Source organism: Ixodes scapularis, unplaced genomic scaffold (genome assembly GCF_016920785.2).
Source record: "Ixodes scapularis isolate PalLabHiFi unplaced genomic scaffold, ASM1692078v2 PGA_scaffold4__175_contigs__length_147842914, whole genome shotgun sequence".
Classification (NCBI taxonomy): Eukaryota; Metazoa; Arthropoda; class Arachnida; order Ixodida; family Ixodidae; genus Ixodes; species Ixodes scapularis.
This window is the reverse complement of record NW_024609879.1, coordinates 31788878-31802156: the sequence shown is the minus strand read 5'-3', so window position 1 is coordinate 31802156 and position 13279 is coordinate 31788878. Positions and strand designations below refer to the sequence as shown.

General features: G+C 41.5%; 1 protein-coding gene across 1 annotated transcript in view; it reads left to right on the top strand.

The window, feature by feature from the left end:
* Nucleotides 1-13279, top strand: part of LOC115330883 (medium-chain acyl-CoA ligase ACSF2, mitochondrial) — a 115647-nt gene that overhangs the window by 46310 nt on the left and 56058 nt on the right. The window contains exons 7-8 of the mRNA XM_029992919.4: nt 5136-5253; nt 8998-9093. Of these exons, the coding sequence (XP_029848779.4) occupies nt 5136-5253; nt 8998-9093 (214 nt within the window). The remainder of the gene's footprint in view (nt 1-5135; nt 5254-8997; nt 9094-13279) is intronic.

Genomic DNA, 13279 nt, shown 5'->3' with positions numbered 1-13279 from the left:
GATTATGTCCAAAAATCAACGAGCAGCAGGATACACACGACCTATGTAAAAACAACCATACAAGTTCGTGGGATGTTAGAGCGGCATCATATCCGAAATACCGTTGTCATGTGGGAAGGTGTATCTGTAACAATCTGGAAGGTGCATCAATGTGAGACTCAGGGAGCATGCACTTTCTCTAAACTCAACGCCAGCGGGCCATCTTGCTGTGCATGTGAGAGATTGCGGGAGCACACCAAGGTTTTCTGAGACTAAGGTGCTTAAACATTTTAAGGAACAAAAGACTAGAGAGGTGTACGAGGCGTGCAAGATCGCGAATAAGGGCCTAGCCTGTATAAGTACGCCTTCGATTGCTCTGACGGCGAAAGAGCTCCAATTTTTTTTTAATTTTAGTCCCTAAATTATTTTTTATTCCTGTTTTCTTCTTCTCAATTTTTTTCCTTCTTCTCAATTTTCATTTCTCTGGAAGCCAACCCCCCTTGGTATTACCGTCGACATCGTGTTTCTTCTTCTTTTTCCTGGCTGTGACAACCAGTAACCGTTGGGTCCCTGTCAACTTTGTGGATCACATCTGAATATTTGCACGTAGATATATTCACTTGGGTTACTTAAAAATGCAAATTGTCATTTCGTTAATATGGCCCTTAGAAAGAGGTTAGTAATTGTAACCTTCTTTAAATTAATAATATTTACCGCACTTGACACCTTCCTTCTCTTTCACTACATCATTATTAAAACCTCAGTTGTAAGTCAGCGCTCTTTCCTTCCTGTTGTCTCTTCCTTACGTAACTTAATTGCGCAGTTTAAGTCAAGAAGGTAGCTTTCACGGTTTTTTTTAAACAAATCTGAAATAATAAAAAAACCACCATATATATATATATATATGTGTGTGTATATATCTTCTTGTGTTCTTGCTCACCGCTTGTCCGGTGTGAGAGGATATGTAGTTCTCACATCTGAAAGCTCCACCCTGTCTAAGTTCTGCCGGTGCCAGGAAACAGGACGGAATGATCATGGTGGAAGAACGAGACAGCGTTAAAGTCAACTCTTTGACGAAGCACGTGCTACTCTCGATGTCATCCTACTTGCTGTCGGCTCTGTCGAAGACTGTTCCCTGTTTCTGATTTCCTCAGCATTAGTCTTGAGCGTACTTCAAAACAGTGAGTGCACGTCCCCCGGGGCCAATGGATGTTTTCCTGCATTACTGTCATGAAGTTCTCCTCTGTCTTGCACAAAATATTCCGCGAGTGCCGTAGGCAAGAGATACAGAGCTACCACGGAGCACGCTTTCGTCGAGCTTAGCGGCACACAATTAAGCAACTTCATCAGACGTGCCACAGAGATCAATGGGTACCGTACAGACCTGTACCCATGTAGATGGCCACTTGGATAACGAGTACACCACGCTTTCGTACGTGCCTCTGCGATTTATGAATGGTGATGTCACTTGCCTGCACAACGGGTAGCTAAAATCTCCCCTCCTCCTCCCTCCTACTGCTTTCCTCCTCACTTCTCCCCTCCTCACCCTCCTATCCTCCTCCTCCTCCTCCCTCCATCTCTGCTCGTTTTGTTGACAAATCGGTTCATTTTGCGTGACCCTCGGGTCGATCCGGTTCGAAAATTCTGTCTTATTTGCAGTCATGGGTAAGTTACTTTTAAGAAGTAATTCGTTGCAGTTACAGTTACTTTCGGAAAAAAGTAGCGAAGTTACCGTTTCAATTACCACTACAAAAGAGTAACTCGTTGCAGTCGCAGTTACTTTTAAAAAGTAACGACGTTACTTTCAGTTACTTTTCTATAACACAAATAAATTAAAAAAAACTAGAAAACGCCCCTCACAAAGTTTTATTGAATAAAATTTAAAAGTACGTTTTTTAGTTCATATTGTAACTTAGCAGCAGTTGCTTCTCGAAGTTAGTGTTCAAAAGTTTCCACGGCAGAGTAGTGGCGCAAATCAAAATACGAAACATGCGCAATGCGGAGTAGTAGCGCTAATCAAAATGCGAGACATGAGCAGAGTCCTTCACGTGTATTGTTGTTATATGGTTGATACCCCCGATTAAAAAGCGTTTGCACAAAAAAAAAAGAAAAACCAGAACATAGGTAGTGCTTCAAGACACTAACATGTAAGTGTTCAGGCACAAAGTACAAGCTGGTGCGTGACGATAACTAGATATTTTTACATAAAATCTACACGCGGCTATATTCGGGTCGTGACTCGCGAGAAAGATCGTATTCACAAATTTGTGCAAGGCCAACTTCGATCTCGAAGTGTCGGAATAGACGATTTGGAAAGTGCAAGGAATGACTAAATTGCAGTCGTTCAGGAATATATTAAAAAAAAAAAAACTGGAAAGTAACGATAAACGTAACGTCGTTACTTTCATCGTTACCTCAGAAAAAATTAAGAGAACTACAGTTACAAGTTACATTTTTGAAAAGTAACTCGTTACAGTTACAATTTACATTTTTTAAAACGTAACTCGTTACAGTTACAAGTTACCAAGAAAGTAACGCATTACTAGTAACGCGTTACTACCTAAGACTGCATATTTGTTAGGACGGTAAGGTCATTCGCCAATCGCGCGGCGTTCCCTTGCACGCACTCGCAGACTTGGCTCACTCGTCGTCTCGAGCTTCAGCCTCCACGCTTCCATTCTCAATTCGAGCACACTGTTTCAAGGCGCCGCCGTCTACGGCATCGCTGGTTTCTTCGTTAGTCTTTGAAGCTGATCGCAGCAGGGATGAGAGTGATTGTTATAAAGATATTTCGGGAGGCCGGTCGTTTTGACTTCGACCCGTTCGCGACCAGCTCCAGCGATGTCGACGAGATCGTCACGGACGAACTCGTCGCCACCCGCGACGATCTCGCGGGTGCATGTAGGGCCGAAGGTAAAAGGGCAAGGAAGCGGGAGCAAAAGCATTCGCAGCAATAGACGAGAAGTGTGATAGTGTGCCACCGTACATGGCGAGGCGAACTTGAGAGAGCATATCGGCGTCTAGAATGAGGAAGCGAATAACTAAATGTGATAATAACGTGGTTTATGACCACAATGGTGTCACTCACGTGAGCAGTGTTGCCTGATGGCCAGACGAAATTTAATTGCCTTCGTAATTGGATTATTGCACTTACCAGAGCTCTAAAAATCGCGAAACTTGGTGTATGTACTAAGCAGCCGATAGCATTTTATTTCAAGAATAAGCTACCCGTTTCATTTACGTGTCGTAACCCACTTAAAGCGGCCTCCCTCATGGCGCTTAGAACTCCACTGCGATGAATGTGTGCACATTTTATGTTTTCAAGACACTGCGATTTTGAGAACACATAAAAAAAATACACAGGAAAATGGATGATTTTTTCTTAATCAAGACACAGGGTGCTCATAAATGCGTCAGCGAGCCTTCTTTGGCCACGATTGAGAAGGTACTTCGAAGCATAACGCGAGAGTGGGCATTCTGGATAGGACAGTAATATATTTTTTCTAGATAGCATGTAACCGAATGTTTACCTAATAACATTTCAGTTGCCAGTGAGCCTTGTGTCATTATCGTCTTTACTCGGTACCTCTTTCTGGCGCTGTGTGATGTGCCAAATAGCGCAACTCAAGGTTTTGGCGCAATGTATTGAGATTACTATATGTAAAGTACGTTAGGTATTTCGTATCTAACTTCATCTTCCGGATTGGACTAATGTACGTGTTGAGTGCATATACGATAAAAGAGGTTTTTCAAGTTATATTGTAATTATATTATGCCATTACCTCTTTCGGTGCAAGCAGATACGACATTTTCTTATTTTATACGGTGAGAGGATGGCGTGCCCTTTCCACCAGAGAGTGACGACGCAGTCAAGGGTGCTGCGCGGGAGCGGTTTGAGGACTGAGACAATGCTGTTTTTTGGCAATACTATGTTTTTAACCCAATGTGTATTTAAAAGTGGGATCACTGAGCAAAGTGTGAAAGAACAACACGTAGGCCGCTACGAAATCTGTAGCAAGCACTTGCGAGGGCAGTCGAGCAAAAAAACAGATGACCATTGAGGGTGGTGTCACCAAAGATCGCTCATTAAAAAGAAAAAAAAAAAGAATATAACCGGAGATGGACGAAGAAAAAGACAAACTCAAAACATCTCAAGCGCAAAGAGCTGCCTTTGGCGCGTTTTGCGTCTGCCCCTTTCCTTGTCCATCGTCCTAGGTTTCTCGTTTTTCTACTCAAAATTATGCAACATAAAAACAAACTGGCTTGTTTACTTAGTCTTTATTTCATTAAACGTCGGTTGCTACTTAAAAAAAGAAAAAAAAAACGTATCTTTTTTTTACGTGATTGATTTTTTTTTTAATTTGTATTAAATAACAAATAATTTAGAAGAAATACTAACTAAGAAGAAAGAACCAAATTCTAAACTCTATTCAAAGGGGAATGAAACCGCAGACTCCATAAATATGAGCCCGATACTACTTCTATGCGAGTTTGGAGTCCTGCAAAGAAACAACCCGTCTATTCACTGTTCCGAAGCGATAACCGAACGCAAGAATTCGGCGTTTTCGTTTGAACACCGACTTGAGACAAAGGAAGCTAGCGTTGGGTCTACCCACAAATAATTCTGAGCAGATTTCGGTGCTTTAACGACTCAGCGCGCCTGCTCGTCTCAGTTTTCCCCTTAGTTTTTATACGCACACACTAAAAAACACAAAGGGAAAAACAAAGTGGCTGCAGCGTTTGTCACACGTTTTGTAAAAGTTCGCGGAAACACATTTTGTGCATACGGGTCTTCTTACCTTTTTGGCAGCACTGCCGCACCCCTGAAAGAAGTCTGTCACACCCGACGGGGATTACGAAGAAAGTCTTGAAATGCCAATCACCTGGGAGAATTTGTTCGCTGGGTGGCTCACTACTCACACATTTCTCGTGTCTAGAACGTACAAGTAGTTATTGCTTTACTGTTTATCAACTAGGCCCAACCACGCTAGTTTAAGGTTATCTGCCTTGCTGTGGGTCTTCATGGCAACCGTTGATGCCTTCTCCTATAAAGTTACTTTTCCCAGACTTTTTTTTGCCACTTAAATGAACGGCTCCCAGAGGCAGTTTTTCCCACGATGGAAATTGCAATTAATTGACAAATTCATCTTCTGCAGCGGAACTATTACTTTCGATGACCTGATGAACTCTCCGACGGCCCATGACCACGCCACAATGAGCAATGTGCGTGACAAAGTACAGTTCGACCAAGACGCCTTCATCCAGTTTTCTTCAGTAAGTGTTTAAAGCCTGAATTTTAACTTTAGATAATCAGCATCTGAAATCGAGCAATGTTCTAAAAGTACAACAATCTTATGGTCAGCAATGACGAAGCAGAACAGTATAGCGGAGGCCGCACTTGTGTTGTCATAACAGTCCCTCCACCTGCTGCGACCGGCCTGTCGATCACAAAGGTTGAGTAATATTTTTACAGTTTTTACGAATTTACTCTTCCAGAAAATTCCAGAATATGTGACGATTATTCTTAATTCCACCGAATGGTACGGATAACTGTATAGTTTTTAGTTGTACGCTCAGGCCGACTCCGATGACTTGCACATCAAGACGCGGGGCAATTCATTCTTACCTAACATAACAAATTCCATGAATCCCACAAACAAAACCTCAATAAGAAGGTCCGCACAGACTTCGTGTTCTTATCTTGCTGCCATTTCTGCTTTCTGAAATTAAACATTCATGATTTTTTGTCTTCATTCATGAGCAGTGCAGATCGGATTGGCGTAATACGTCGAGCAGGCACAGAGGGGTGTCGCATAATTTTAAAATAATATATACAAATCAATCAAATGACATATTGTAGAGAAGAAAGACCTTCGCAAAGGCCAAGTTGAAAACCGTTCGGTTCTTGAATCTTGCTATCGAACAAGCGGCTGAGCGTCCAATCCCATCTCGATACCGCATAACCCTCCCTAAAAAGTCACATTTAGGGAGCCTCTTTGTATGCTTCAAGTATCTGCGTGCCCACTGCCAAGTATAGTTAATCTATTGCTAGGTCCTATGAGGTCATACAAGGTGACGTGGCCTTTTAGTTTATCGGTTTGACATGACCAATGCCCGACGGACTAGAATTATATGAAGCCTTAAGTTTCAAACATATCGAACTATTTAATTAGACTGAGCTGTGCCTTGGTCAGGCTGATTTTTTTCACTAGGCTATAAAAATCTGGCTGTCTAGGCCAGGTGTTGTGCAATTTGTACTGAGAGGGATATGGGAGCAACCAGGGCTTCTACAATTTATGCGGGCACATGCATTTTCATTTAACAGCAACCACGGTTACCTTGTTTTCCCTTTAATTCAATTTTAAGGTGCAAACGTGTGTTAAGGAGACATATATATATTTCTAAATAAAACGAACGCCAACCAATAATTAAAAACCAGGGCTTCAACGTTTAAAAACCGCCTTGGTTCTCCTTCAGGAGCACCGTTTGCTTAAACCACATATTCATGAGTGTCATGAATATGTGCTTAAAAAAAAAGAAAAAAACGTTAACCTGTTCTTACTTTTCGACAACTCGAACGTCACATTCCAGAGGTGTTCCCTATTCGAGCAGTCATTCACCCAGAGTTTGCCTTCACCTCTGTGGAAAAACACCGAACATCACACAGAAATAGGTTCCCAGAGATGACGGAAAACGCCGAGGCAAAGTACAGCACAGACACCAAGAGGCTCGCCACAAACCTTTCGTCCAAACAACTGTCGTAATGCCAGGTTGATGTCCTAAAAAGGGTCATGGCTTTAACGTGACGACCGCGAGGTTACCCCTGCGGAAAATCGTTTCAACCTCGTAAGATGGCATTCTGCACCTCAACCAAAGTGGTCCAGAAGGAGGGAATCACAAGTTGACTTGCGCAATATCCAAAATTTCGCAAAACCACCAGCATAGCATACCAGTGGAACAGGTAAGAGCACTCAAAAAACTTCTGGAAGATACGTCGAGTGTGCTATTATCAGCGGACAAGGGCAACTAAACTGTGGTCCTGAATCGAGAGGCCTACGGGACATGGCTCACGATCTCCCTAACAGTTATGCATAGGAAACGCTTAAGAAGGACCCGACATAACTATTTAAAACCAGAATGAACGCGATCCAAGCCAAAATCTTCAAGAAACATCAAGAATCGAGGAACCTTTATCTGTGGCTTAACTACAGAAATGGGTTTGCGCCAGGCTTCCCCAGAGTTTCGAAGATTGATAAGCCGAACGACCCACTGAGGTCCATTGGAAGCTTCTTGACATCGACACTTCGAGAACTATTTAACTGCCTGCACCTTACAATTTTCCCTCTCGCTGAACAACCTGAAACCCTTGTACGTAACGCCGGGCACTTTGTGGAAATCGTTTCGCACTTGAATGGCAATGCTGAAGCTATTTTGTATATTTTTACGTGGTATATCTTTCCAGAAAAGTTCCTGTTCATCTGGCGATCGCCAGGACCAGAACTGTCCTTGAGAAAGACAAGAAATTGAACAAAGTGACAATACTAAGCGTGGATGTAGTGTGCCTACTCGTCTGATTATGTCTCTGCAGTACGCACTTCAATTGCAAAGGAGTATACTTTATGCAGACATGCGGCACCACGATGGGCGCATCTGTTTCCGCTACCATGGCAAACCTAACCATGGAAGACAGTGAACAACATGCCCTCCAGTCATTTTCTTGAAGCCCTAAAGGGCTCCTCTGCTACGAGGATGACTGCTTCTGTATCTTAAAAATGTCACAACTATACAGCTTTCTCGCACACCTCAATTCCATCAAGCCCGCATTTCAGTTTGCCGTGGAATGTGATAATAACAACACACAGCCTTTTCTAGATTAATAGAAAATATGAAGAGCGCGAGTTTTCTGCATAGAGGAAGCCAACGCACAGATGGCTTTACCTTCGATTTGACTCAAACCATCCGAAGAGTAACCAAGCATCGGTATTTTCGACCCTCCTCTCCAGTGCGAGGACTATCTGCTCAACCGAGACAAAAGGCAACGCAAAGAAAAAAAACTGCCATTGCACATCTCAAGAATAATGGCTCCACCAGGAGCTTTATTTATCGAGTTTCCTCCAGTCCAGTTCGAAATCACCGGCGCACGCAACAAAAACAAACTACAAGCATCAGCCTGCCTTATATGAAAGGTTCACGTGAGTCATCGGCAGGCGTGCTGCAAAAAGATGCAATTCAGGTCGCCCACAAGCCCATGGTAACACTGGGACGACTTATGCTAATGCCAAAAGATCGCCCCCTCAAAGTCAAGAAAAAAGGAGTCGAGTACTGAAGTCCTTGCCCTGATTGACCCACCAGAAACTTCAGCTAAACAAAGAATTTCCACGAAAGTCATCATCCGCACAAAGGCTATGTGTGCTAATCGGCGAAGAGCGCAGCACTGTTGTGTAACATTCGGACACTGAATGCCATCGAATCGATTCCGAAAACAGGTGCATCCTTGACGCCGAGAGTAATCCCCGATAGACGTTTTATTAAATCGTGGCACATTCGGAATACAAGAGGCAACATCTATAGATTCTTCGGCGCTTTACAATCCGCAAACATAAACGCTCTACGCGTCAAGACGAAAAAAAATCGCATCACCCCAATCATAAAAGAAGTTGCTGCTCTTCAAAGACTTATAGCCGTCATGAATAAGAACCAAGTGGGTCTTGATATGTTGGGTCCCTAGTTTGTAGGAATTGTTTGGTCTTCGTCTTATTTCCGAGTTTTTACCCTACCAAAGAGATATGAGTCAACGTTCAGCTTTGTATTTATCCGTGCACGTACTTTAAATACAAACGCACTATTTTTTTTTGCGTATGGTTATTAAAATTTTAAAAAAAGCTGGCCACTCGGAACGGCACATTTCGGCACTGTGAAAGTTAGGCATGACGGAGTGTAGATAGCTATCCCAAAGCAACGGCTTGCAGTTTACATACGTTACAATTATTTTAAACTGTGCGATTTTTTTTAACGTAGGGCACAACAGGGCAACCCAAACCAGCGCGACTGTCTCACTTCAACGTTGTAAACAACGCCAACATTCTGGGCCGCCTCATGGGATACCATCAACAGGTATTGTGCTGATTTGTTTCACCAGTACTTTAGAGAGACACCGATATCCCCGAATGTTTTCTTGTCATTTTATGCCAAGCTGTTCAATGTGGTGTCATCAGACTACACAATAAACATTTTGCAGAGACGACAACGAATTTCTGCGCACCGTCTCAACGTTAGTTTGTCGTGCCTCACAATCGCGTCGTACAGCGCGCGGTACGTCTCCATATTGGTAATGACGTCCCCATGCACTTCCTGTGACCTGTGGATTAGCTTTAAATTCAACGTATTTTGCAGTTTTTTTTTTTAATTCTAAAAATGAAATTTATAATTTTTTTGTATTTTTGACATTGAATATGCGCCTTAGATGACCCACGACTTTGAATATTTGGGTACACGTAGTGTGAACACCACGTATCTATGGAAAAGAAAGTGAGCGTGACTGAGACTGACCAATTCTCGACCGATTGTTTCCGGGCTGGCAGTAAAAGAATTTCGAGTCGCAAAGTGTGTTCTGGGTCGGTTCAGATAAGTACATCGGCGAGACATAATTAACCTCTCAGTGTCCCCTCAACTAATTGAGGCCAACTATCGACACTTTTACATTGACCCTAAACGTCCCTCAACAAATTATTAATTTTGGCAAAACCATAGACAGGGTGCTTTCTCAGTCGCGTTGGATATTGAAACAAAAACAATCACAAATACTTAAAAACAATAAAATAAAACACGAGGGACAAGGACACCACAACACGCTTTCAGCAGTTGAATGATTGTGGTTGTCTCGTCCTCGTCTTTCGTGTTTTTATTCCTTCAATTATAATTGTCTACAACTCAACACGCTCACTTCAATAACTTAGAATAATGATTACTAAAAACATACCGGCCAGGGCAGACGTGAAAGCACGAATAGAAGTTGGCAATTAGCAATATAATTGCCTAAAATTACCTAACTATAGTTTTCAATATTCGCGTGATCTATTCATGTTTTAATTCTCACTTGGTTGCCGGCCATCAAAATATCCTAATTAACTAGTTTCAATAGGAATACCTAAATAATCCTTGGCGATACTCACTTTTAAAGTGGGGCTCGGTGTATTCGAGGATACTTGTCTGTGAGGGAGCACCGCAATAAACCAAGATTTTGTTTTGTATTGTGTGGATGATGAGGATTGGAAAGCTGTTTATTGGCGCGGCAACTCGTGGCCTATATATGGAACTGGAAAGGTGGCGCGGCAGAACGCGGCATAAACGACACAAAAGAAAGCAAAACTTATTTTCTTTCAATCTTTTCAAGACAAACCAATAAAAACGGTCCGCGAGATTTCTGAAGTTGTGTGCAAACCAACAAAATAAGATGATATTTATATTTTTGTCTTGTTACAAAAAGCCAAATATATAAATGGAGACATTGAAAATGTTGATGATTTTAACACTCATTTTAAATCTGTTTTCACAGCTTTTGCTTCTAATCGCATCGTTCTTTTGTTTGCTCGGACGATAGAGACGGTCGTGCCGTATGAGAAAATCGTAGTAGTTGGGGTTGTGGCTTTACTAAAATATATTAACTCCTCAAAAACATTTGGGTGAGATGGACTATCATCGATATTATTTCAGAATTTCAGATAACAAATTGCTCAGTATATGCGTATTATTTTGACAACTAGCTAAAAACTGGTTTTGTCCCCAGTGACTAGAAAAAAAAAGAAATTTAACTCAGACTTTTATGTCCGGTACAAGCAATTCTGTAGAAAATTATTGACCAGTGTGTCATACACGTATTGCCTATATGCTTTTTCAACATATATTGTATGGCTTTATATATAGTTCTTTGAATTATTATTGTTATTTATTTTCTCAGTCCTGCATGAATATAGTCGCTTTTACTCGTGTGACACATAATGGTGGAATACACACATTTTATTTAGAAATCTATTGACAGTAAACAACTTCATGACTATATTTTTATACTTTTGTAAATCTTTCGATTTTGGGCCTTATATTGTTTCGATAAAAAAACATATGTTCTTTGGTACCAACACACAAGATCGTCAACTGAGTTACTCACTATTTGTCCGGTCGTGAATGAGCTGACGTACTAAAAGGGCAGAAAGATTCGTCGATTTTAGTTACCTCAAGGATACCACAGGAGAGTGTGCTAGGGTTCGTGTTATTCCTTATACTTATCAATGACCTTTGCTAACGTCTATAATCGCACGGGAAATTATTTGCGGACAATCATGAAGTATTGCGAATAGTTGAAACTGACGTGGATGCTAGTGCACTTTAGGACAATCTAGGAGTACTTCAAGGTTGGTGTGACCGCTTGGAAATGAGCTTAAGCATAAAAAAGTGCAAACATAAGTGTTTTACGTCTTGCTTCACTGCATATGAAGTGAAAAATGCCATACTTGAAGGTATAGACAGCTAAGACGCGCAACACACTTGCACGCAACCTCCGTTCGTCCTACGAGGGAAACAAGATGGTGGCTTCGCGCCGCGACCACGGGGGAGCAGGACCGCGTCCGCGAAGGTACGCTCTCATAAGACACCGAAACCTAGAAGCTCGTCCAAATCGAATTTTTTTTTCAGAATGTCGTAAAATGCTGCATTGAATTGCATATAAATACAAATAGTTGATTTAGTGGGGTTTTCAATGAGGCTTAGCAAGTTTCTAATTGGAACCATACGCCTATTTTCAATAATTTAAAAACGTTAATGAAGACATTTTACTTAATAAGCCAACTGAGCGTTATGATTAGCCCCAATATTATGTCCCCCTGGCCGTATAACTCTTACGGCTTTTGAAAACACATCTGTTAAGCTTGCAAATTACAACCTGTAGAATGTCCTCTAACACGTTAGAAATGCATGGTTTCCTACCCGTCTGCATCGTTCGGGAGAGACTTGCGAAAATCTCTAACATTGCTCAGTGCAACGTTTGGTCTCGCGGACATCGAGCGTTCCTTTGTAACGTTAAATGTCAGCGAGTCACAGCATCTTCCAGTGGCTTTAAAAAAGCAAGATGTTTGCGCACCAATAAGGTCTTGCCCGAGGTCCTCGTGGAGCCCTTACAGCAGTGGCACAATGAAGTTACTTTGTAAATTTGATAGCAGGTATTTATATATAGAAGAAGTGCACGCAACAAAGCTTAACTTTGCTCGAAAGATGATAATTGTAAATTTAACTGAACAAAGGTGCTCGTGAGCTGTCATATCAAACTCCCAGTCTTGCCACTCAGGAGCTTCTGGCTTGTGGGTGGAGTGTCAGCACGACCCCGGTGGGTCCTGCGAGCGCACGCTCGATATAAAAATGTATTCAACATTCGATGAAAAAACCAAGTGTCTCACGTGCAATGAAGACAAAATTACACATGAGACAAATAAAAAGACAAATTAAGATACCGCTTTGCTACATTTCCTTTTGTCAGATCTCAAATGCTTTGATTTGAAGGAATGGATATGCGATTGCGGCTCAAATAGAAGGCATGCAGCAAAAAATCTAATATATTAGATTTCTAGATTGACTTTTTTTTGCAGTCGACTATAATATTTCAAATAATTAAAAAAATATACAAAGATGGTGTTTTTGAGAAAATCGGACTTAGATATTCAACGTTTGTTATTTCTCGCAACGTTTAAGTGGAGGTGGCGGAGCGGCTAGTCAGTAGGTTATGATTCTAATGTCATATATATAATGGACTTTATTTGGGCTTTCTATAGAGCTAAAGAAAGAAAATTCACATTAAGCACAGACAAGGTAAGGACCTGTCAAATTTAGTCGAATATTGACCTGAACAACAAGTTTGACAATTGTTTTAGAAAAAAAAAGAAATTTCTAGAAATATGAGAATACATGAAGTTGTCTTTATATTTCATATGAAATGGGGGAAAAGTTAAGAGGGTGGAGAAAAAAAAACTAGCGCCAGCAGAAAGTGTCAAACACGCGACCTACGACGGCTGGCAAAAGTACTAGTTTCTGGCGCTGCGGCTTCTAAGGTTCGTAACTCGAGAAATATGGGGAACCTGCGGTTCGCGCCCTTCTTTTTTGTGAAATGCCCCCAAAACACATATTTTTCATCAACATTAAATATTAAGCCCTTTTAGACTGCCCGATTTTAAATGAAACCACCGACATGAGTAGGAAAGTACTGTCGAAAACTCAAATGTCACAATAAAAACGAAACGTTTCGGTAGAATGTGTG